Source organism: Brassica rapa, chromosome A04, assembly GCF_000309985.2.
Source record: "Brassica rapa cultivar Chiifu-401-42 chromosome A04, CAAS_Brap_v3.01, whole genome shotgun sequence".
NCBI lineage: Eukaryota > Viridiplantae > Streptophyta > Magnoliopsida > Brassicales > Brassicaceae > Brassica > Brassica rapa.
In genome coordinates, this window is record NC_024798.2 from 19,571,813 (window position 1) to 19,597,845 (window position 26,033).

At 37.7% G+C, this 26,033-nt stretch overlaps 2 protein-coding genes and 1 long non-coding RNA gene across 3 annotated transcripts; 1 reads left to right on the forward strand and 2 right to left on the reverse strand.

Moving 5' to 3' along the window:
• The first annotated feature begins 390 nt into the window (after nucleotides 1-390).
• On the forward strand, nucleotides 391-4,587 carry LOC103865734. Its single transcript, XM_033289227.1, has 10 exons — nucleotides 391-1,160; nucleotides 1,240-1,359; nucleotides 1,442-1,757; nucleotides 2,087-2,477; nucleotides 2,581-2,680; nucleotides 2,775-2,834; nucleotides 2,914-2,997; nucleotides 3,077-3,184; nucleotides 3,256-3,584; nucleotides 3,639-4,587. The coding sequence occupies exons 1-9, from the start codon at nucleotides 1,059-1,061 to the stop codon at nucleotides 3,562-3,564; spliced, it is 1,590 nt and encodes a 529-aa protein (XP_033145118.1). The 5' UTR covers nucleotides 391-1,058; the 3' UTR covers nucleotides 3,565-3,584; nucleotides 3,639-4,587.
• LOC117133306 lies at nucleotides 4,203-14,064 on the reverse strand. The gene is made up of 2 exons (XR_004457107.1): nucleotides 13,771-14,064; nucleotides 4,203-4,709 (listed from the first exon to the last, which is right to left on the reverse strand). It is a non-coding gene; the product is annotated as an uncharacterized LOC117133306 (long non-coding RNA).
• Nucleotides 14,065-16,350: 2,286 nt separating this feature from the next.
• Nucleotides 16,351-18,098, reverse strand: LOC103865735 (expansin-A4). Its single transcript, XM_009143579.3, has 3 exons — nucleotides 17,788-18,098; nucleotides 17,377-17,695; nucleotides 16,351-17,010 (listed from the first exon to the last, which is right to left on the reverse strand). Exons 1-3 carry the CDS (start codon nucleotides 17,933-17,935, stop codon nucleotides 16,701-16,703), a joined length of 777 nt encoding a protein of 258 aa, XP_009141827.1. The 5' UTR covers nucleotides 17,936-18,098; the 3' UTR covers nucleotides 16,351-16,700.
• Nucleotides 18,099-26,033: the final 7,935 nt, after the last annotated feature.

A 26,033-nucleotide genomic window follows, 5' to 3' on the forward strand; every position in this document is an offset into this window, starting at 1 on the left:
TCTGTTCCCATATCACGTATGGTTGTACGGCGCTACTCCCTCTCCACCGCCACGTCACAGCCACAACCGCCGTACCATGTTATTCAACAAGAGGAAGGCTAAACAAGTTAAAGACTTTAGCAATTGTGAGCAAATGGGTTTAGCTTTCTTCTTCCTTTGACAGTGTATGCAGCTTATGGATTAAGATTAGGTGAAATGAAATGTATTGAAACCAAGATTCTTATGGAATGATAATGTTAAAGAGAACATGATTCATATTTATGAATTCGAGTTTTGGTGCTTCCTCACTTTCTGATATTTATTCATCTTTTGTTCAATTACCTAACATAATCTTTCACAAAAAAAAACTTATTTACATGCTCCAATACTCGCTGAGACAGATGGTCAAGAGTCTCAGCTAGATGCAGAAGCTGTTGTGTGCTAGTGTCCCAGATTGAACCAATCTCTGGTTTTGCCAAAGTAATGGCTCTGTCCAACTTTGTTTAAAGAGCAGACTTTGTTCAAGTTGGTTTGGTCAGAGCAGTGACGACCTTAACGCAGGCTTTATTGATTAGGCTTATGTCTATGATGTATACTTCGGTGAAGAGTGAGCAAGTTTAAGAAGAGTGTTAATTAAATTTTAACGATATGAACAGATTACATGAATTATCATATTATTTGCTTATATTCTATTTTGATCTCTTTGAGTTTAATCTATTATATGGTCCATATCAAGTATACAAAATAGCATTACAGCTGAGCTTACAAGGTAAAACAAAATAAATAATCAGATAATACATGAAAGTAGTCTCTACGGTGATGGGGTTCACGTCATGCCCACCTCTACAATCTGTGTTTATAATTATAAGCAAACTCTTTTGTGTTCTTGTCTGAATCTGATCAGCCGTTATTATAGCAAGACTCATGTGACTTGCATTATCCCTCAAAGTGGCCAAACACAAAAGTCAATAACTGTTTTAAATATATTGTATGCTTCTAACTACATTATTTAAGTCCAATTCTCCGACCGACCCTTTTAATGGCTCCCACGTTTCAGTCTAATCATATATACTCTCTTCATGTCTGTTTCCCTGGAACTTAGAAAACGCATGAAATTTGAGAAACTCTTCATGGAGGCTTCACCACAATACAGTAACAAGAGATATGACTTAGAAGAAGGAGTAAGCATCTTCTTTTCGTTATAAGAATATACTTACAAGCAATACTTTATGCTATCTTGAATGTTTTGTGTTTATGTAGGTAATGCATCTTAAAGAGAGACTAGAGGAAGAAGAAGCATTGAGTAGAAGTTTACGGTCTGCTTTCGATGGCTCTGTTGTTTCACTCCCAAGTCTCTCCTCATTGTTTCTTCCACCACAGGTTACACCACTAACCATATCTCACATATAATGTATAATGTCCTTAACCTAACGATCAAACTATTTTGATGTATGTCTAACAGTTTGCGGAGATCATACAAGAACTTGCCTTGGTGGAGGCAGAGATTCTTTGTCTAGACCGAAAAATCGAGGAGCTGAAGCTTAAACTGTGCTACGAACAGAGACAAACGCAAGAGCTGACAGAACAGAAGAGGACATTAGCAAGACAGAATCATGTGAGACGCAAAAGTTTGCAACTAAGACATGATCTTCAACAACGATCTTTTTCGCATCACTATCAACGTTCTGCTCTAGATACTGTTTCTAGTACTCACTCAAGGCTATCCTTCTCTTATAATCCTGATTTCTTGGATGCCACTTCTTCAGGTGGATTCACAGGTAAGTACTTGCTTATTCCTTAAACGTTTGTAAGCTGCACATTAGTGCTAGAGGACACAAAGAGAGTATTAGTAACCAAACCGAAATTTCTCAAACTAGACTTTATCTTCAAAATCTAAACGAACTAAACCAAAAAAACATCCGGACTCATGAGTAATATATAAAAAATTTAGGCCAATCCATTTAAAACCAATTGACAATAAATGGATTTCTCGAAGTCTATTAATATTACTCATGTCTTATCGAGAAATGTATGAGTTTATATTATCACAATATACATTTACCCGCATGCTTCACATTGCACTCAAAGTAACAGTTTTACTGGGCAGATGAATTTGATGGATTATCGAGACCAAACATGGGTAGAGTAAGAAAGGGGCTTAGGCTTGTGGAAGTGAAGAGCAAAGAGGACCCAAATGAAGTATCAGAACAACTCATAAACTGTCTCATAAGCATTTACTTGGAACTGAATCAAGTTTCATCAAAGACCAAAGAAGATGTAGAGTTTTCAAGACGGCCTTCATCTTGTAGCCGAAAATCAAACACATACAGTTATTATCAGAACGCAATAAATCTTGATCCTTATCACGTCTTACCAGATTCGAGTGGAGGATTCACTAGGGACATTGGTCCTTACAAGAACTTCATTCACATTTCAAGAAAGTCCATAGATGTGACCAGTTTCACACATTATTGTTCACCGGCTGTTCCACGCTTGAGGTATTTACTTTTACATTCTCTGAGTTCAATATAGTAATGATCTGATCAAATAGTATAATTCTTGATGGAAGTGTTGTATTGGTTATCTATGCGTGTTTAACAGTGTTTTGATGGAAAAACTATCAGAGGTGGATTTAACTTTCTTGACCTACAAGCAAAAACTCGCTTTCTGGATCAATATCTACAACGCTTGTATCATGCATGTACGGCCACAGTTACAAAATAAATTATTGAACCTTATGTTATATATACCACACAAAAATTAGACTTTAAATCGAATTATATTTCTAATTATAGGCTTTTCTTGAGTATGGGTTACCTTCATCACACAATAAACTACTTACATTGATGAACAAGGTAAGGTTTTGAATAAAAAGTTTATCTTCAGTTGTAAATAAGCATCCAACCATATGAATGTGTTCTTTTTTTTTGTTAGGCTACACTTAATGTCGGTGGCATAGTTCTCAACGCTTTGGCAATTGAACATTTTGTCTTACGGCATCCTTGTGAACCAGAACATGTAAGTTTATACATATTTTATAACCTACAAAATATACATAAGTGCCCAATAAGGTAATCAACATCTTCATGAAATTAAGGATTCACTTGATGAGAAAGAAACTCTCCTGCGGCACACTTATGGTTTAGGATATTCAGAGCCTAACGTGACATTTGCACTTTGCCGCGGAAGTTGGTCTTCACCAGCAGTAAGTGTACAAACATAGTTTATCTTGACCATTGTAAATGGATGGATGATAAGCTTGGTATTCATGTGCAGCTTAGAGTCTATACAGCAGATGAGGTGGTGAATGATTTAGGAAGAGCAAGAGTGGAGTATTTAGAAGCTTCCGTAGGTGTTTCCAGCAAGAAAAAGATTATTGTTCCACAGCTTCTTCAATGGCACATGAAAGATTTTGCAGATGATATTGAATCTCTTTTGGAATGGATCTACAGCCAGTTGCCACGATCAGGGAGCCTGAAGGCTATGGTTATGGAATGTTTGAAAAGAAAAGCAAAAGTTCCTTTAGCTAAAATGGTAGAGATTCAAACATATGGCCATGAGTTTCGTTATCTATTGTCATTGTAAATACTAGAAATCCTTGTTTAGATCAGAATAACAATGTTTGGGTAACTTCTCTCTCGGATGTAAGGGCACCATCATCAATAGTCTTTCAACCAATTTTTAGGATTTAAATAATATTTTTTTTGTAAAATAAATTGTATTTTATTTTAAAGTGAAAACTTCAAGAAAGGGCTTTTTTATAGTAGAAATTTTTGGAAAATAGAGAAACTGTTTTATGTGACCTTTTTCATTGGCTCAATTATTTTTATTTTAAAATTTAATAGCAAAATTAAAATACACTAGTACTATATAGTATATGTTAAATATTCTAATTAAGGATAGTATCTCTTATTAATGCTGATGTTGTAAAACTTATTATTTGTTTGTATCTTAAAACAAATAAAATCGAGTTTCATATGAAAAATTAAACCCTTTAGAATTGGAGTAATATAAAACAATAAAGATATATAATGGAGATGAATAATAAACTTTAGCTTAAATTGTCAGTGGAGAAGACATGTTCCGTTCATATCTCCAAAAAGGAAAACGAATAATAATTAAGGAACTTTCGGTTTGGGTTTCCGTAAAGTACTTAGCCCGCAAATATATACGTATATATAATATATACATACAAATATATATATATTAAGGACCCAAGATCGGTGGAAGCCCCCTTAGTCCAGTGGTTTGACTAAGGGTTCATTAATGCTTCTACACCAGGAGGTCTGGGGTTCAAACCCCAGAAAACGCAAATTATGCAGATCATGGAGAAAAAGGGTTACAAGAGGTCTTCAGCATGGTGCAAGGGCGTATCATCGAACATAGATCTCATAGGGTGGCTCGGAGCGATGCAGTCAGACGTGCATTCTCATATGATGGTAGAATTGTCGGCTGTAGAATCGTCTATGTAATATTTCTCATCGTTGTAATAGCATAATTAATCATCGAACATAGATCTCATAGGGTGGCTCGGAGCGATGCAGTCAGACGTGCATTCTCATATGATGGTAGAATTGTCGGCTGTAGAATCGTCTATGTAATATTTCTCATCGTTGTAATAGCATAATTAATCAGACGTTAAAAAAAAAAGACCCAAAATCAAGGATCCCCAGTAATTATGTTCTAATGGATTTGTGGACTTGTGTTACATTTGCATCAAATGCTGTCACCTGTTGTGGGAACCGAAATTCGCACTGTCGATTTCCGTTTAAATAGGGAAACTAGGAAAACCCTAATTTCCCAGAGGTCCCGGATCTCTGCGAGAGCCAACGACAAGTGATCGAATATATGCGGAAATCATGAAAAGATAACAAACGAGTTTAGAGAAAACAGTAGATCTTATTTCGAGTCCGCGTAAGAGCGTTGCGATCATTACAAGAGAATACAAAGGCTTTGGCCGCAGGGGCCGTCAGCGAGTTACCTAGTTCTAGCAACATAAAACCCTAATCCTAGTTGAGTCGCAGCTCGATAACAAAGGACGAAAAAGATATCTAAAAGGCTTAGATTGATTTCGGACTGAACCTTGCTAAAGGCTGCCTACGTACCCCTTTCGAGGATCAAGCCGAACGTAGTTCAATTGATAGAGCTGGACAAGAGATCGAACTGCCTGGGCGAGTTCGTCTAGTAATTGAGTGCCAGTCATAGAAACCGAACTTGTCGAGAATAAGCCTAAAGTTTCTAAGTGCAGAGAATTCCGAGTCTAAAAAGCTCTCCCTCTTGCTCCTCGCCTAGGACTCCTTATATACTAGCTCCAAGGTCGGTTTACGCTTTTACTCTTCTGCCCTTAAGCCGTCATAGCATAAAAATGAAGATATTCCATTTTTCCCGATCTTCACAATTATCTTCAAAACTTCCGTATTTATCCGCGGAAACTTGACATTTATCCTTCCTTGTAGACCAAGCGTAAACCAGACTGTGGTTTACGGGCTTTTGATTAGGAAAATCGTAGGATGGGCCTCGAGTCGTGTTTTAGGTCCCTTTGGGCCGTCTTCCGACTCGACACGTTTACTACGAGTTTTCCGCGGTTTCTAATCCGCGAAGTTTGATCGATGAATTAGAATGGCGGGAAATATGGACTGAGCTTGCTACGGTCTTCGGGAGATAGCATTCGAAGGTTTTGACGAGAATGCAAGAACTGGTGTCGTATTGACGTTCGGAAAGGTTCAATCGCTACACAGCGACCAAACTTTGGCTCGAGCCCGGTCGCTTCGTAGCGACCGAGCGGGACGAGCGCTCGGTCGCTACGTAGCGACCGAGCTTGGCTGAGCTCGGTCGCTACGTAGCGACCGAGCGGGACGATCGCTCGGTCGCTACGTAGCGACCGAGCTTTGGCTCGAGCTCGGTCGCTACGTAGCGACCGAGCTTTGGCTCGAGCTCGGTCGCTACGTAGCGACCGAGCGGGATGATCGCTCGGTCGCTACGTAGCGACCGAGCTTGGCTGAGCTCGGTCGCTACGTAGCGACCGAGCGGGACGATCGCTCGGTCGCTACGTAGCGACCGAGCTTTGGCTCGAGCTCGGTCGCTACGTAGCGACCGAGCGGGATGATCGCTCGGTCGCTACGTAGCGACCGAGCTTGGCTGAGCTCGGTCGCTACGTAGCGACCGAGCGGGACGATCGCTCGGTCGCTACGTAGCGACCGAGCTTTGGCTCGAGCTCGGTCGCTACGTAGCGACCGAGCGGGACGATCGCTCGGTCGCTACGTAGCGACCGAGCTTTGGCTCGAGCTCGGTCGCTACGTAGCGACCGAGCGGGACGATCGCTCGGTCGCTACGTAGCGACCGAGCTTTGGCTCGAGCTCGGTCGCTACGTAGCGACCGAGCGGGACGATCGCTCGGTCGCTACGTAGCGACCGAGCTTGGCTCGAGCTCGGTCGCTACGTAGCGACCGAGCTGTGTGCATGCTTGGTTGCCGCGTATCGATCGAGCTTGGCTTGTCCGCGGTCTGATTTCCATACTCAGCTTGTCCGCGGCCGATTTGGATACATGTCCGTTGCCTTCGGACAATCGGTATTTAGTGGTTCGATTGAGATTTGGACGATATTTTACTGCAAGGCTCTTCGTAAAGATTCTTTACGAAGATTACTTTTCGTAAAAACGGTTATGCTGATTTTTACGGACTTTCAGACATTGATTCCGTCGTGACCGATTTTGACCCCAACAGTTAGCCCCCCAGCTCGTTAGAATCATGAGCTTCTAGCGTGAGGTTCTAGCGAGTGGCTTGGCAAGTTAGGCAAGTTAGGTGAGTTAGGCGGAATTAATGGTTGAAAAGGTCTGTGGTAAGTGATCTTCTCGCTCTCCTAAAAGTAGAAAACGCGATAAGATTGGGGCTGCGCCTTATGACGGCTGCCTACGTACCCTTGTTGAAGGGATCAAGCCTTTCGTAGTTCATCTTGGAGTTAAGGTTCTTATGACTAGTTTTCCAGTAGGACCTTTATGGTCTAGTTTTTATGTAGCGGTTATAAGGCGTGTTGCTGCCGATGGCATTTTGTATGGGTGTAGAGGGAAGACTACGAGTTGTCGTCTCGTAATCTAACTCTGTGTGAATTGCCATATCCATAATCTGTTTCGAGAGTTTTCCGCAGTGTGTAAACTTGCGGGATTTTCTGAAGACGTTCGAATATTGGCAAAGAGACAAATTTTGGGATCTCGTATCAGGGTGTTTGATACTATGCCTAGAGATGTTAGAGACCAGTGCGCTGGGTTTAGGGCAAGACCTAGGTTTACTCCTGGTTTTAGAGGGTGCGATGACTAATTCGACTTACGTATCCCGTTTCAGTTTCATCCTGATTCCATACCGATTTAAAGTCCGCGATAGGTTCTCGGCTTATACGACTTGTATGGTTGGAATCGAGCATCTCTCCGGAGACCGGAAGTGCTGGACCAAAATTTCGGATTTCTTTTATAGCGCTATTATCCTTGTGTCGGATGTAAGAGAGTCATCTTCTACGAGATGGCTAAGTCTGTTTAGGACGTTAAGAGTTTGTTGTGATCAGCAACAAACTTAATGGTAAAAATTACTATTTTGAGTCTTCGCGAAGAATATGTTTTGAGAAGATGTTAGTGCGTATGACTGTCTGGTCTTCCATGAAGGTGTTTTTATCGAGGAAGGAAATTTCGTCGAAGAACTAATCTTCAGGCGTCCGCGACGTCTCGCGATGCTGAAGATTTGTTATTCTTTCGTATGCCACGTTTCGTGCTTGAAATGTTCGCGGGCTTTGAAGATATTTCGCGATGTTGCGAGGGTTTAGTATTAGCCCTGTGTTTGAGAAACATTCTGGTTTGACTAAGAATGTTCGCAGCCAAAAATTGTTGTTCCTGTTGGATGCTAATAGTTTTGTTTGCGATCGAGGAATTATGACTGAGGTGTCGTGTAAATTTGTCCATGGGAACAAGTGTTTTCCTTCATGGTGCTTTGTGAAGAGTTGGCCTTCCGAGATATTTCGTGCATTTTTTAGGATGTTTCGTATAGCTCTAGAAGCTTTGTTATGAATTTTTCCTTACATGCCGCGTATTGTGGTTAAAACGTTGCGGGCTTAAAGTGAATTGTGGAGCGTATTGAACTTGGTCAATTTTCGAAAAGTTTAGATTTTCCGTTAACCGTTTGGTTGTTAGGACTTAGTTTCGTTATGAAGAATTTATCATATGATTTCCGATTGTGGGCTATACGATAATTTATCATATCATATAACCGATTTTACGAAGGTCGTAAATCAGTGATATGTATACATATGTCAAAGTAGCATTGTTTCTGCGGGTTCTACGAGAAACGTTCCCGCTGTGATTTTGATCTTAGGTGAAGGTTGCTTGGCGTTACCCATGGAGTATTACCGAAGTTTATTTCAATACGATCTAGTCGCGGAACGTTTTTCATAGGTTTTTCGAGAGGATTCTCATGACACATTTGTTTCTTGAAAGAATTGGTCAACCAGAAGTGGATCTAGCTAACCATCGGGAGGAAAGTGCTTCTTTTAATGTGCACGATGCTACATATATTCTCGAGTTTTCTTCGTCGCAAATGTTTTCGATACTTTTCCGTGACTTACTTGGTACAACGGAAACTGAAAGAAATGCTTTGGTGATTGAAGATTTCTCGCCGCTAAGTTTAAAACGAAACTGGCTTTCTGAAGCCGGAAAAGGCTTCAATACTTTGGCTAATCGTCGAGTTTCAGTTTGATATTGGTACAAGTTTTCTGTACGCATGATTGCGACAAGAAATGATGTATAGTTTTTGAGATTATGTTCATGATCGTCTGGATATGTTGCTAGCGTTTAGACGAATATTAAGATTGTCGTTTGCCTATTCTTGACGATTTGCAGAAGTTTTTTGAAGTTTGGGAGTATACGAGTATAGTATACGTACCTACTCCCCCTTTTTTTTTTTACGAAAGAAAAACGGTTGAACCGATACTTTGAAGGGTTGTGTACGTTTCCTCTCCTGATGTTTGGAATGATCGATAATTCGGGACGATTTATAGACGACGCTTGGACTGTGATTTGGTTGTTTCCACGTTGACGACTTGGGATATGTCGGTTCCGAGAAAATTGCCAGAAACGAATCGGTTTTAAGACGACGTTCATGTCTCTAACTTTTTCTCTCTTTAGGAAGCGAGCTTGATATGCGTGGCGATCATTTCTCGACTTTCGGAGAGTTTAGATCGGTTTGCAAGATTTGGATGAACAATTATGGGACAATATATCGAGACAGGAAAAATCGCTTAAAACTTAGTTCGCTAGACTATCCGCCTAGGTTTTACGTTCCCTAAAGTTCTATGGCAGCCTCAAAGTAATTTCCTACGAAAATTCCAAGTCTGATTTCAAAAATTTCAAGTCGGAAATACCTTAGTTCTCTCGAAGATGCAGTTTTGTCCCTTCTCAGTTTTGCGTGCTCATTTCCGTTTCCTATTCTCGTGTATGTTCGCCATTTCCGATATTGGTGTTTACCCTTTGAAACTTGACATTTATCTTCCGAACTTGACTGTTATCTTCTCCTTAGATAAGACGTCGATTTTTGTAAAAAGGTCCAACGTAATCGTATAGTTAAGGCGGCTAAGGTGTTAAGCTAACCATTTGCCGTTTTATACGATTAATCTGAATCCATGCGAGAAAATAGGTCTTTGCGGTTTTTTTTTTTTATATCGTAAAGTCTCAATGGTAACTTCAATCGAGGCGAAACAAGAGACGTTTCGATCGAGATTCGAAAGTGAACGCAAAGATGGAGGTAGGGTGAGCAGAAACAAGCCAAGGAGTTTTGGATGAGGTTTACTTGTTTTTGTCGTAAAATCTCAACGGAAACTCCGATTGAGACGAAACCAAAAGCGTTTCGATGAGAATTCAAAGGAGAACGCAAAGGAGGAGCCCTTTGAGGCCTGACAGGTTGCTATAGCGAGTGAGGATGTCATCTCGGTCGCTATAGCGAGTGGAAGGGAGCCGAGACGAGTCCCACTTGTTTTCGTCGTAAAATCTCAACGGAAACTCCGATTGAAACGAAACGAAAAGCATTTTGAACAGGATTCAAAGGAGAACGCAAAGGAAGAACCCTTTGAGGACTTACAGGTCGCTACGTAGCGACTGACAGTCTGACAGGTCGCTACGTAGCGAATGGAAGCAAGCCAAGAAGCGTCCTACTTGTTTTCGTCGTAAAATCTCAACGGAAACTCCGATTGAGACGAAACGAAAAGCGTTTATTCAAAAGACAACCCAAAGGAGGACCTTTCTGAGGCCTTACAGGTCGCTACGTAGCGACTGACAGTCTGACAGGTTGCTACGTAGCGAGTGGAAGCAAACCGAGACGAGTCCCACTTGTTTTCGTCGTAAAATCTCAACGGAAACTCCGATTGAGACGAAACGAAAAGCGTTTCGACGAGGATTCAAAAGAGAACCCAAAGAATGACCTTTCTGAGGCCTTACAGGTCGCTACGTAGCGACTGACAGTCTGACAGGTCGCTACGCAGCGAGTGGAAGCAAGCCGAGACGAGTCCCACTTGTTTTCGTCGTAAAATCTCAACGGAAACTCCGATTGAGACGAAACGAAAAGCGTTTCGACGAGGATTCAAAAGAGAACCCAAAGAAGGACCTTTCTGAGGCCTTACAGGTCGCTACGTAGCGACTGACAGTCTGACAGGTCGCTACGTAGCGAGTGGAAGCAAGCCGAGAAGAATCCCACTTGTGTTCGTCGTAAAATCTCAACGGAAACTCCGATTGAGACGAAACGAAAAGCGTTTCGACGAGGATTCAAAAGAGAACCCAAAGAAGGACCTTTCTGAGGCCTTACAGGTCGCTACGTAGCGACTGACAGTCTGACAGGTCGCTACGTAGCGAGTGGAAGCAAGCCGAGAAGATTCCCACTTGTGTTCGTCGTAAAATCTCAACGGAAACTCCGATTGAGACGAAACGAAAAGCGTTTCGACGAGGATTCAAAAGAGAACCCAAAGGAGGACCTTTCTGAGGCCTTACAGGTCGCTATGTAGCGAGTGGAGAGTTGGCTTGAGCTCGGTAACTACGTAGCGACCGAGCAGTGTGTGTGCTCGATCGCTACGTAGCGACCGAGCAGCGTGTGCGTGCTCGGTCGCTACGTAGAGACCGAGCAGTGTGCGTGCTCGGTCGCTACGTAGCGACCGAGCAGTGTGCGTGCTCGGTCGCTACGTAGCGACCGAGCGGCGTGTTCGTGCTCGCTCGCTACGTAGCGACCGAGCAGCGTGTGTGCTCGGTCGCTACGTAGCGACCGAGCAGCGTGCGTGCTCGGTCGCTACGTAGCGACCGAGCCGTGTGAGTGCTCGGTCGCTACGTAGCGACCGAGCAGCGTGTGTGCTCGGTCGCTACGTAGCGACCGAGCAGCGTGTGTGCTCGGTCGCTACGTAGCGACCGAGCAGCGTGTGCATGCTCGGTCGCTACGTAGCGACCGAGCAGTGTGCGTGCTCGGTCGCTACGTAGCGACCGAGCTGTGTAATCGTTTTGTTGTGTTTCCTTTTTCCGCGATTAACGTAGGGGTTTTTCAGCGGTTTTTTTTTTGGGAGAACAAGTTTTATCCTTCCGAAATGTTTTCGGAAAACGTGTTTTGGTAAAACCCTTATGCATCGAGATTTGTTTACGGGGTTTTGATAAGATTTATCGTTTCCCTTCTTGTTTACAGGGAGGAATCGCGAGCTTGTTTTAGTGCTCTTCCTATGGCGGAAGGTCGCGACTAAGTTTTCAATTTTGTTGAAAACTACGGCGTTTGCGTAAGCGTTGGCCATAGGAGCAGTCAGTGCTGCGAGTTTGTCTTTCATATATCCAAACATCGTTTCGATCAAGCGTTTTGTGGCCATGAGTAAGAGTAATCCGTAACCCCCCCTCCTTCTAGCGCCAAACTGTGGGAACCGAAATTCGCACTGTCGATTTCCGTTTAAATAAGGAAACTAGGAAAACCCTAATTTCCCAGAGGTCCCGGATCTCTGCGAGAGCCAACGACAAGTGATCGAATATATGCGGAAATCATGAAAAGATAACAAACGAGTTTAGAGAAAACAGTAGATCTTATTTCGAGTCCGCGTAAGAGCGTTGCGATCATTACAAGAGAATACAAAGGCTTTGGCCGCAGGGGCCGTCAGCGAGTTACCTAGTTCTAGCAACATAAAACCCTAATCCTAGTTGAGTCGCAGCTCGATAACAAAGGACGAAAAAGATATCTAAAAGGCTTAGATTGATTTCGGACTGAACCTTGCTAAAGGCTGCCTACGTACCCCTTTCGAGGATCAAGCCGAACGTAGTTCAATTGATAGAGCTGGACAAGAGATCGAACTGCCTGGGCGAGTTCGTCTAGTAATTGAGTGCCAGTCATAGAAACCGAACTTGTCGAGAATAAGCCTAAAGTTTCTAAGTGCAGAGAATTCCGAGTCTAAAAAGCTCTCCCTCTTGCTCCTCGCCTAGGACTCCTTATATACTAGCTCCAAGGTCGGTTTACGCTTTTACTCTTCTGCCCTTAAGCCGTCATAGCATAAAAATGGAGATATTCCATTTTTCCCGATCTTCACAATTATCTTCAAAACTTCCGTATTTATCCGCGGAAACTTGACATTTATCCTTCCTTGTAGACCAAGCGTAAACCAGACTGTGGTTTACGGGCTTTTGATTAGGAAAATCGTAGGATGGGCCTCGAGTCGTGTTTTAGGTCCCTTTGGGCCGTCTTCCGACTCGACACGTTTACTACGAGTTTTCCGCGGTTTCTAATCCGCGAAGTTTGATCGATGAATTAGAATGGCGGGAAATATGGACTGAGCTTGCTACGGTCTTCGGGAGATAGCATTCGAAGGTTTTGACGAGAATGCAAGAACTGGTGTCGTATTGACGTTCGGAAAGGTTCAATCGCTACACAGCGACCAAACTTTGGCTCGAGCCCGGTCGCTTCGTAGCGACCGAGCGGGACGATCGCTCGGTCGCTACGTAGCGACCGAGCTTTGGCTCGAGCTCGGTCGCTACGTAGCGACCGAGCTTTGGCTCGAGCTCGGTCGCTACGTAGCGACCGAGCGGGATGATCGCTCGGTCGCTACGTAGCGACCGAGCTTGGCTGAGCTCGGTCGCTACGTAGCGACCGAGCGGGACGATCGCTCGGTCGCTACGTAGCGACCGAGCTTTGGCTCGAGCTCGGTCGCTACGTAGCGACCGAGCGGGATGATCGCTCGGTCGCTACGTAGCGACCGAGCTTGGCTGAGCTCGGTCGCTACGTAGCGACCGAGCGGGACGATCGCTCGGTCGCTACGTAGCGACCGAGCTTTGGCTCGAGCTCGGTCGCTACGTAGCGACCGAGCGGGACGATCGCTCGGTCGCTACGTAGCGACCGAGCGGGACGATCGCTCGGTCGCTACGTAGCGACCGAGCTTTGGCTCGAGCTCGGTCGCTACGTAGCGACCGAGCGGGACGATCGCTCGGTCGCTACGTAGCGACCGAGCTTGGCTCGAGCTCGGTCGCTACGTAGCGACCGAGCTGTGTGCATGCTTGGTTGCCGCGTATCGATCGAGCTTGGCTTGTCCGCGGTCTGATTTCCATACTTCAGCTTGTCCGCGGCCGATTTGGATACATGTCCGTTGCCTTCGGACAATCGGTATTTAGTGGTTCGATTGAGATTTGGACGATATTTTACTGCAAGGCTCTTCGTAAAGATTTCTTTACGAAGATTACTTTTCGTAAAAACGGTTATGCTGATTTTTACGGACTTTCAGACATTGATTCCGTCGTGACCGATTTTGACCCCAACACCTGTCAATAAATACTTTTCTTATTTATTTGTTTATTCATCAGTCAAAAATAAAACAATTCCCACATTTTTTTGGTAAAAAAAACAATTCCCACTTAATAAAGGCTTTTAGACCTATAGCCATTGAATTATTCGTGTTTCTCGTTACCAAACCTAAGTGGGATCCCCGTGGATCTATCACTAACGTGCATTAACTTCAATCTCAAGTGAAACTGTTTTATAAATGGCTAGTTGATAGTAGTTGTGACAAAAAAAAATGGCTAGTTGAAAACAAACGAGAAGATTAGTAAATACTAGTATAACTAGGATAAGACCCGCGCCTTGCGCGGGATTAAGTTATTATTTTTCTTATATTTTGGAGAATGAAACAATAGTTTGGCTTCATTTGGATTACGGGTGTTCAATCCGGATATCGGGTTGGTTTCGGTTCGGTTCGGTTTTTTCGGTATTTGGTTAGTAAAATATAACTACTATTCTAAATCTATATTTACTTTGACTTTAGTCTTTCACATACTTTTGAAAGATTTCAACTGGACGACTAAATTGATCAGCCAATCTTGTTGCTTTAAATCATTAGTGTTTATATATATATATATATATATATTATTTAGTTTGAATATTTATTAAATAAAAATTCATATGCGTTATATTTTATGATTATTTGTAACTTATTATAACAAAAAAATAATCTATTGATCACAAATTTTTCAGAGTGAGAATATTCAAATTTCTAATAATATATAGACATTTTGAAAAATTCAAATATAACATATAAGAAAAAATATAAATGTTTTTATTATATATTTAATGTGATTTTTTAATATCTTTCAATAATATAAAATTTAAAAAAAAAGAACTAAGATACCAAAATTGTTATCAAATATTTATTATTCATAATAATTAATTTTCATATATACGTTAATCATATTAGGTAATTTCGTAGCTTCTAATAAAGGAAAGTGCAAAAAAAATTTTGGTAGATTATTTATCAATTCGATAGTTAGTTTAATAAAAATATAATGTAAGTCAAGATGGACCAACCTATTTTTCTAAGAATAGTATATTTTATATAGTCATTTATTAAATGAGAATTTATAATCATACAGTTTTATGATCATTCATATCATTTTATAACTGAATATTTAAATCATCGATAACAAAATTTTCAATGTGAAATCGTTAATAAGTTTATAATTTATAAATGTTTTTGAAAATTCATTGAAAGTTTAAATATTAAAATATTTATGTAATCTTATGGTATATAGTATAATCTATATATATATATTTAAATATATATGTTTTATTATTAAATGATATTTTTTACTCATATGGTTTTAAAATAATGTGTATCTTCTTATAATATTAAATAAAAGTTCATATTAATACAATTTTATGATCATTTGTAACTTATTATGACAAAAAAAATAATCTATTGATCACAAAATTTTCAGAGTGGGGATCTTCAAATTTCTAATAATTTATAGACGTTTTGAAAAATTCAAAATATAACATATAAGAAAAATTAAAAATGTTTTTATTATATATTTAATGTGATTTTTAAATATATTTTAATAATATAAAATTAAAAAAAGAACTAAGATACAAAAGTTGTTATCAAATATTTATTATTCATTATAATTAATTTTCATATATACGTTAATCATATTAGATAATTTCGTAGCTTTTATTTAAGGAAAGTGCAAAACATTTTTTGGTACGTTATTTATCAATTCGATAGTTAGTTTAATAAAAAGTGTAATATAAGTTAAGATGAACCAACCTATTTTTCTAGAAATAGTATATTTTGTATAGTTATTTATTAAATAAGAATTTATAATCATACGGTTCTATGATCGTTCATATCGTTTTATAACAAAATATTTAAATCATCGATAACAAAATTTTCAATCTGAAATCTTTAATAAGTTTATAATTTATAAATGTTCTTGAAAATTCATTGAAAGTTTTAATATTAAAATATTTATGTAATCTTATGGTATATAGTGTTTAATATATATATATATTTATTTATTTTATTATTAAATGATATTTTTTACTCATATGGTTTTAAAATCATGTGTATCTTCTTATAATAAAAATGTTAAACCATTGATCATTAATTTTTAACATAATAATTTTAATAGTTTTAGTCATTTATTGTCGTTTTTAAAAATTCAAAATATAACATATACGAAAAAATCTAAATTTTATTTTTATAGCTAATTTGATTGTTTAATTTATTTTAATAATATAAAATTAAACAAAAAAATGATGGAGGAGATATACATTGTTATCAAATCTTTATTATTAAACTCATTAATTGTCATATATATATTAGTCATTTATGGTAATTCCGTAGGTTTTATTTAAGGAAAGAAAATATCATATCATATCATTATATCATATAGTTTGATCAACTTATCTATCTAACAACATATAAAAATCGAATGTGGACCTACTTATTTTTCAATTGAATGTAATTGACTACCTAATTGAGTGCCACCTATGCATTGGGGCCTCTTTTAATTAATACAAAATTGAGGTTACATCTTTTCAAATGTTCCTCGATTAATATATAAGGGATTAATAACATAACCATGTATTACATTACACGAAATTAAACGTTACAAGTTGTAACTTACAACCCAACCACTGTATAAAAACCCCCAACCATTGTAAATACTTCAGTAGCTGCGGGCTGTTACAAATTTTTCTCACAGCCACTTCAACTACTCTCTTTCACTCGCCCCCACAATTAAAACACCAAGCCCAAAAAAAAATTAAAACACACACCAAAAACAAAAGTCAAAGATACTTATCTCCCCTTGATTTTCTCTCCTTAGTTTAAAATTTTGAAAAAAGAAAGAGAAGCGAAATTAGCGGAGAGTTTTCATTTGTCTCGACCACTTTAATATAGCTTCTTGAAACTCGCTTAAACCCTGAAATTCTTGCCGACAAATGTTTGACCAAACTGCCAGTTAGAAGGAACTATGTTCCATGAAGTTGAGGTTCTACGGTCACTGCCTGTAACGCGGAAAGAAAGTGACTGACCAACCAAAACAGCGTTAGATTGCCAGTTCTGACCCCAGTTCCTACTCAAACTCATCCAACCAGTTCGTGAACCTTTCACGCTCGTCCTCACGATGTCTCCTGCTCCGGCCACGTTAGTGATCAGAAACAAGTTGAAGTAACGGTGACCGTTGATTGTGAACCTTATCCCTCCTCTCTTTCTACAAGGCACCCTACAATAAAGAACCAACATGTCACACTTAGTTTACTCACTCACTTACATGTCAAACAAAAATGTGGAGAAATTATTCGTGCATTATTAGAGAACATCTAAACTAAAACCAAAGTTGCATTCATTTAGCAAATTATCATAACTAAAATTACTGTCGGCCCAACACTTTTAAATGCTTTAAGCAAATTTTATAAAATATACCTTCTATATATTTTATGTAGTATTATATATAAATGAATATTAAAATTTAATATATCAAGATTTCTAAAGATATGAGTGCTTTGGAGTAAAACATATGTGAGCATGAAGGTTTTATGTTCTTGTTAATATTGACAAGGTCTTAAATATATACTACAACATTCTGTACCTGCGATATGAGACGGGGACAATGCCGGCGCGATATTGAGCGATCTTGAGGAAGACAGGCATGGCTAGATCAAAGTGGGCTCTTGGCGGGTTGCACCATCCTCCGTTATCGCTGGCCTGAGCAAAGTTTGGTGGGCAGAAGTTGGTTGCGGTAATGAGGATCGATGGGCTACCTGAATGGCACCATTGTGGGTCGTTGGCACATTTTAGCTCAAAGCAAGCTCCACAGCTCATACCGCTATTAAACAAAGCCGTGCTCAAAGCAGCCGTGTTAGTTCCGTAGCCTTGGCTGTAAAGGTTACCGTAACCACAAGCTCCTCCTGTAAAATAAAAAAAAAAATTTGGTTAATGAGAAAGATTATTTTGGTTGCATTTACTCTGTTTTTATGGTCTGTTTTTTGTGTGGACTAACCCATAGTGCCGGAGGCGTCGCTGCCTCCATAGAAAGTGGCGTGTGCGGTTTGCCACGCGCCGCCGGAGTAGACGCCGGGGATTTTGGCGTCCGTGAGGGTGAAAAGGACAAATGTGGTAAAGAGAACTGCTAGTTTAGTAATAGCCATTTTTGTGAGAAGTGCTAAGAATGGGTTCTAAAGGGGGCGACGAAAAAAGAACAAGAGCTCTTTGGAGCTTGAGCTCTTGTTAAAGAAAGAGTTAGGTTTTGTTACTTGGAGAGATGATGGTGAGGAAGAAGAAATGAGTGAGGTTCGGTATTTATGGAGAGAGGGAAACTCCAAACCTAGAGTTAGAGAGGGATACATATCCCTTATATATTAATTGAGGAACATTTGAAAAGATGTAACCTCAATTTTGTATTAATTAAAAGAGGCCCCAATGCATAGGTGGCACTCAATTAGGTAGTCAATTACATTCAATTGAAAAATAAGTAGGTCCACATTCGATTTTTATATGTTGTTAGATACATAAGTTGGTCAAACTATATGATATAATGATATGATATGATATTTTCTTTCCTTAAATAAAACCTACGGAATTACCATAAATGACTAATATATATATGACAATTAATGAGTTTAATAATAAAGATTTGATAACAATGTATATCTCCTCCATCATTTTTTGTTTAATTTTATATTATTAAAATAAATTAAACAATCAAATTAGCTATAAAAATAAAATTTAGATTTTTTCGTATATGTTATATTTTGAATTTTTAAAAACGACAATAAATGACTAAAACTATTAAAATTATTATGTTAAAAATTAATGATCACTGGTTTAACATTTTTATTATAAGAAGATACACATGATTTTAAAATCATATGAGTAAAAAATATCATTTAATAATAAACATATATATATATATATATATATATTATACTATATACCATAAGATTACATAAATATTTTAATATTAAAACTTTCAATGAATTTTCAAAAACATTTATAAATTATAAACTTATTAAAGATTTCACATTGAAAATTTTGTTATCGATGATTTAAATATTCAGTTATAAAATGATATGAATGATCATAGAACTGTATGATTATAAATTCTCATTTAATAAATGACTATATAAAATATACTATTCTTAGAAAAATAGGTTGGTCCATCTTGACTTACATTATATTTTTTATTAAACTAACTATCGAATTGATAAATAATCTACCAAAATTTTTTTTGCACTTTCCTTAATTAGAAGCTACGAAATTACCTAATATGATTAACGTATATATGAAAATTAATTATTATGAATAATAAATATTTGATAACAATTTTGGTATCTTAGTTCTTTTTTTTAATTTTATATTATTGAAAGATATTAAAAAATCACATTAAATATATAATAAAAACATTTATATTTTTTCTTATATGTTATATTTGAATTTTTCAAAACGTCTATATATTATTAGAAATTTGAATATTCTCACTCTGAAAATTTTGTGATCAATAGATTATTTTTTTGTTATAATAAGTTACAAATGATCATAAAATATAACGCATATGAATTTTTATTTAATAAATATTCAAACTAAATAATATATATATATATATAAACACTAATGATTTAAAGCAACAAGATTGGCTGATCAATTTAGTCGTCCAGTTGAAATCTTTCAAAAGTATGTGAAAGACTAAAGTCAAAGTAAATATGGATTTAGAATAGTAGTTATATTTTACTAACCAAATACCGAAAAAAACCGAACCGAACCGAAACCAACCCGATATCCGGGTTGAACACCCGTAATCCAAATGAAACCAAACTATTGTTTCATTCTCTAAAATATAATAAAAATAATAACTTAATCCCGCGCAAGGCGCGGGTCTTATCCTAGTGGCTAAGTATTTATTTTGTCAAAATAAAAAATAATTGATTACTATTTATTTCTACGTAAGGCGGAGGTAGGTTTGTACTTTGTAACGGTTTTCTCATATTTTAGTATATATTAAATCTGTTTTTTAATAAATAATGATAATCAAAACAATATTATCTCATTCATTTCCTGGATCTAGAATAATACAGTATATGATTTACCTAAAGCTAAAAAAGCTCAACAAATTATATAAAATCGAGTTGACTTATGTGAGGCGTTTCATACTTATGATGATTTTTTATATATTTTATACTAATGTATGTTTATTTATGTTTGTTTTTCTGCCCAAATGCAAACTTGAGCTATTTCTTTTCTTTTGAATCTTCTCGTATCACTTGGTTACTTGCGCGGGCATCAGTTGCGTAATTCCTGGTTATAAAAAATACTTGTCGTATCATACAATAAATAAAAGTTTTTATTCTATTGGTTATAAAAAATATGTTGAATATCATAGTTAACTTTTTAATTAGATAGTGAATAATAAAAAAAATTTGTTGATTACTTGATTATCTCACCTAATTTTATTACGTTAGCTAAAAGGGGAAAATATTTGCTCAAAAACAAGTTGCAGCATCAATCACGGAAGAATTTTGCTTAACCCATCATTACTTCTTTAACCTTTTTCTATTACTATCTTGACATCTTCAGTTTTGCCAAAAACTCTATATTAACCTCACTCATAATCATTAATATTCAATACATAAATGATGATAACTAGCTACAGTGTTTCGATTTAAAAGCTTCGATTCAAAATTGTTTGGTTCTTTACAGCTCTCAACCGATTGCCGCCAATTATTTACCCTCCAAAAATCAAGAGATTTCAGTTTAGAAGGAAAATAATGACTCCCACTTACGCAGAAACTTTACATAGAATAATCAATAAAGTGTTTATTTCAATTTTTTAAACTTTTTTCACAAAGCAAAAATAAAAGAATGATCCGTAATTGTCCGCATTTATCGGGCCACGTATTGCGCCGTGCATTAGCCGTACCTAAAGTGATACAACACCTGCTCCGATACGAACTCTATCGAACTTAACCGGTCAAAGTTTTATGTCCAAAAAAAGGAAAACTGTCAAAGATTTACATTACATGCAAAGCTTTCAGAGTCTTAGTTCTCACGTGAGAAAAGTCAAAATGTTCATATATTCTCTCAACTTCAGTCTAGACTCTCCACAATTCAACATTTCTTTAGCCATATTTTAAATACATTTTTGGAAAATATCATTACGAAGGTGGATCTTAGAAATTACAAAAGTGTTTATGTATATGCACGGAGCAGTCTAATAGCACGTGCATGTGGAGTGGTCGAACAAGGTTCGAATATAAAAATAATTTTTTAAAAAAAAATTTCAACAATATATACATAAATTATAGTCTAAAACTTCAAAATTGAAATACAATACTGACTACTTTAGAGTTTATAATTTATAAAAAACGTTAAACATATATAGATAGAACTATTAATTCTTAAAGCTATTTCATTATGTTTTAAATATATCGTTAATATTTTTGAACAGGGTCTAAAAAAATAATTGAGACGGCTCTGTATACGCGTGTTATATAATTCAATTTATAGTTATTGTCGGCTGGAAATTATTGTTCTCATATACAGTATAATGCTTCTTTGCTTCTATAAACATATACCTTGTTAGCCTGAAAACTTAAGAACGACTTTTTAGTTTTATATGTTAATTTTTAAAAGAAAAAAAAAAGTCGTCCATTGTAAATAAATTACAGCTCTAGAACTTCTAGTGACCAGCTGCCGTAATATAGCTACAAGAACTTTCACTTTTTCTTGTTGAATAAAGAATATGCGCAGTTGCACACTAACACATTTAACCTTTATGCATAGGCGCGCCACCATTATCAAAAACAGCAACCTAATAGTAATATAAAATCAGAATATATATATATGCGTCTATTTTATGTTAACGTGTTAATTTTAATTTCCTTAGTAAAAAAAATTATATAATATTTATAAGAGGTTTTATTATTGGGTCATTTAAATCAATATATGTACATAGATGAAGGCATAATTTTTTATCTAAGCGATAATTGGAAAAAGAGGAAAGCAGTTGGGGGCGATGCCAGGTTGTCGAGGAGCATTAAGGATTGTAATATATGGCGATGGCAAGGCATATCTATGCACCAACCAGATCTTCTTATAACAACCACGTCACTACAAATCTACTTATATCTGCCACGTCAGCCCTATATGTGCCAGCTTCACACCTTTTCTGTGTTAAGATTGTGAAATTCTAGATGGATTTGTGTAGTTACCAACGCTTTAATTCGTCTCTGATACGTGGACAAATGTATTGAGATGCATAAAGATCACATGCAGGGGCGGATCTAGAACAAGTTTTAATTGGGGGCACTTTAATAAAATTTAGATTAACTGGGGGCACATTCATGAAATTTGAACTAATTTCTCAAAGAAAATTAAGATCTTGAGCTAATTACTTATGAAAAACTAAAATTTAGTTGGGGGCACGTGACCCCGTTGGTCGTTACCTCCGTCCGCCCCTGATCACATGTCTGTGTATATATGAGTATATATGTTTTGCTATGTTTATGAACTCGAATTATTGGCGAATCTAGAACTGTCGAGTTACAAAAATGGTTTACGAGGATAGATTGTAAGACAAATGTAGTGATCCTAGTTAGAAATACAAAGTTTTTAATACTATCAAATTGGTGGAATCGTAGTAATTACTTCAAATTAATCCCAAATGTAATATTTATGTAAAATTACTTTTGTACTCCGTACCTAATCGTGCAATTGCATAATTGGCGGTATTTGTCAAATTAGTCACGGCGATGTGTTGGTAAAAACTGGTATAATATATAAAATTACTATATACATTTACTATCTATATACAGTCATGCACGCATAGAAGCTTAAGAGGCCTTTATCATGAGAATACAAATGAATTCGCATGTGAATTGAGTATCTACCACTCCTCTCCCAACGAATTCATGTCTTGGCATTTATTGCGTTTCAGAAAAAAAAACAAATGTATATATATATGCAATATTTGTTGTATATGAATAACATATTGTGTAGAACTTAATTACACTTTGGTTGACATACAAAGCTATGGTCTCGCTTAATAGTGGATATTATTTCTTCTGTATGGCTATTATTATACCAAACAATATGAGTAATGTGAATGTTCACTAAAAGCTCATTAAATACTTAGGCGTAAAACATAAGTACGTATAGATTGCTAATTGAGCTACACTCAAGCAACACAGAAAATTATTGGCAAATTATTTTATTAGAGAGATATAATTAAAGCGTGCAACTAGTTTATAGATTTATTATACAATTTACAAGTCTCAATGAGAAAAAAAAATTATGCCTGCCAAGTATTTGGGTGAGCAAAAAAAAAATCTAATCAAGATGCTATATTTTCACATTCAATTTTGTTTACACTCACTTTGAAGAGCATAGAGCCAAATAGTATGCAAGACTAAAGAGTGAAATCTACTCAAATTACTGAGAACTATTGGAACTTCATCTTCATAAGATATATAGGTGGGTTTATATGAATCATGAGTCGATATAAGTGGAAAAGAGAACTTGTTGTTGCCAAAAAATGTAAATGAGACCACACATGCTATGTCCACAACCACAATGTAAAAGATTCCCCTCAAAACTCCGCAGTAAGAAAAGAGATCTACAGAACTTCAGTTTTTTTTTCCGAATAATGCCGCTTAAATACTAATAAGTTCATTTTTTTGTCTTTTTTTTGTTTTTACTTTTATCAATAATTTCTTAATTTTCTTAAAATTAGATTTTAGCTTATTATAGGTACGTGTTGAAATATCAAACTTATTAAAATTCGCGCTATAATTGTATTTTATGGATTAGGGAAAGTTAACTTCTGCTCTTCAATATACAAACAAAGTTGCATAAACGGTGGTTTACAGCGACTTATATTTTTCTAATGGACTCTTTTGGGGCCAAGCTATGGTGACATGTTGGGTGTCTCAAGAACGAAGTGGATTCCTCTAAAAACACCACGTGAGGCCATTATAAACAAAGGGGAAACACGTCATGTAGAGATTGGTAGTATCTAAAGAAGATGGTCTCGTGGCTATATTTGTTAAAAGGGAGATTTTATGATTTAACGTTCGAAGAGGATATGATGACGGTATTCAAACGCGTGGACCGTGTAATTTAATTTGTCGCTTCATGGTTGCGTTAGCAAGTTTATTCTTTCATAAATCTGGAGAAATTTCAAACAAGTTAACAACAGTGAGTTTTGCACCGACAGTCTACGGAATTGATGGACAGTTAACTTAACAATGAATTTGAAAATGGATTTTGATATGTTGTCTATACGACTTTCGAATGATTTAAGAAATTTATGACTTTTCTAATCAAATAAACCATAAAATTTAGTTATTTGTATTTTGAAAAAGTTTAGATAATCACTCATACTTAAACAGACCACTAGTACAGTTGAATAAATATATGAAATTTGAAGCTCTAGAAAGAAAAACGTTAAGCAGCGTAATAAATCGTTTAATAAAACCCCTTAATTTAAGGTTAAGGGACTGGACCAAAAAGGACCATTGCTAAAATTATGTCTCCCCTTTAGATGCATCGATGTCTCGCTGATAGAGTTTGATCGTCAGTCCTTCCTCAAACTCGATCACGAACACAACGAAAGATGATTTTATTGATATGATGAAAAGATGTTTACACTTTGTATTGAGAATCAACCGAGACTCGCTGGCTTAACCCAGACGAGATCTCCTCAAGACTATCGTCTCTAATCCAAAATACAAAGCTGCCCACAAATGAGCTCGCAGGCTCTTATTTAAAACTACTCAACGAACTTAACGGCAAACCTTCTCTGTCTATCCGAGTCTTCCAATCCTTTCCCGTCTCAAGACCCTCTAGACGCCTCAGAGTCTCCCTTCGTATTCAATTCTCCTTCCTTTTCCCGCGTCCCTCTCTCTCCTCCTCTGTTCTTCCTCTGTCTCACGTAACGATAATGAAGCTTATCAATACCCCCCTTTTCGAAACCGAGCTTGTCCTCAAGCTTAAACTCAGGATACTGGGCACGAAACTCTCTGTATAACACCCAAGAGTTCTCCGAAGTAGGAAGGGAGCGCCACTGAACCAGCAACTCTAAACTTCCTTTATCATTGTAACGAGTATCCAAGATAGCCTCCGGCACAACGATAACATCATCAAGACCCGCAGGTGAAACTGGTAACGGAAGCACCTGATGATCAGCTCCCAGAACTGCTTTCAGCTGAGACACGTGAAAGACTGGGTGAATTTTCGTCTCCGGAGGTAAGGCCAAACGATAAGCCGCTTTTCCGATCCGCTCACGCACTTCGTACGGCCCAAAGTACTTAGCTGAAAGCTTCTGACATACTCGTCGAGCTACGGATTGTTGCCTGTATGGTCGCAGTTTCAGATAGACCATATCTCCTACTGAAAACACCACATCTCTTCTGTGTTTGTCAGCGTTGTTCTTCATCAGTTGTTGCGCATGAACCAAATGGGCTTTGATACTGACCAACATTGCATCACGCTCAACTAACATGTTCTCCAAATTCGCATTTGTAGTCGATCCTGACTCATACTGCAACAAGGCTGGAGGTTCACGTCCATAGACAACTCGAAAAGGACTAGTTTTCAAGGATGTATGGTATGACGTGTTGTACCACAGTTCAGCCCAAGAAAGAAACTTGAACCAAGTACGTGGGTGTGATGAAGCAAAACACCGAAGATAAGTTTCCATACAACGGTTGAGAACCTCAGTCTGACCGTCCGTCTGAGGGTGGAAAGCCGTGCTGAACTTCAACGACGTCTCAGACAAACGGAACAGCTCCTTCCAAAATGAGCTCAAGAAAATCTTGTCACGGTCAGATACAATAGACCGAGGAAACCCGTGCAGACGCACCACCTCTCCAATAAATTTCTTTGCCACATCAATCGCCTGAAAGGGGTGTTTGAGACCAATGAAATGCGAGTATTTACTCAGTCGGTCAACCACCACAAAGATGACGTTATACCCAAAAGAAGTTGGTAAACCCTCCACAAAATCCATTGACAAATCCTCCCAGACAGCCACCGGAATAGGAAGCGGTTGAAGTAAGCCTGCTGGGTTCAGCGTTGAATACTTATGTGTTTGACAAATGTGACAACCAGCAACATACTTCTGAACTGTCTTTAGTAAACCCGTCCAATGGAACCAGCGTTGTATCCTCTTAACAGTCTTGAGAACACCAGAATGGCCCCCTTGTAACCCATCATGACACTCCTTCAAAATAGTAGTAACATGTGGAGAGTCAT

What these genes read in the sequence shown, in the direction of transcription:
- LOC103865734 (XM_033289227.1), top strand. Translation starts at nt 1,059, where the DNA reads ATGTCTGTTTCCCTGGAACTTAGAAAACGCATGAAATTTGAGAAACTC. An exon ending in GATATGACTTAGAAGAAGGA is followed by an intron (nt 1,161 to 1,239) that starts GTAAGCATCTTC and finishes GTGTTTATGTAG; the next exon opens with GTAATGCATCTTAAAGAGAG. An exon ending in CCGGCTGTTCCACGCTTGAG is followed by an intron (nt 2,478 to 2,580) that starts GTATTTACTTTT and finishes CGTGTTTAACAG; the next exon opens with TGTTTTGATGGAAAAACTAT.
- LOC103865735 (XM_009143579.3), bottom strand. Translation starts at nt 17,935, where the DNA reads ATGGCTATTACTAAACTAGCAGTTCTCTTTACCACATTTGTCCTTTTC. An exon ending in CGACGCCTCCGGCACTATGG is followed by an intron (nt 17,696 to 17,787) that starts GTTAGTCCACAC and finishes TTTATTTTACAG; the next exon opens with GAGGAGCTTGTGGTTACGGT. An exon ending in GTCCCCGTCTCATATCGCAG is followed by an intron (nt 17,011 to 17,376) that starts GTACAGAATGTT and finishes TCTTTATTGTAG; the next exon opens with GGTGCCTTGTAGAAAGAGAG.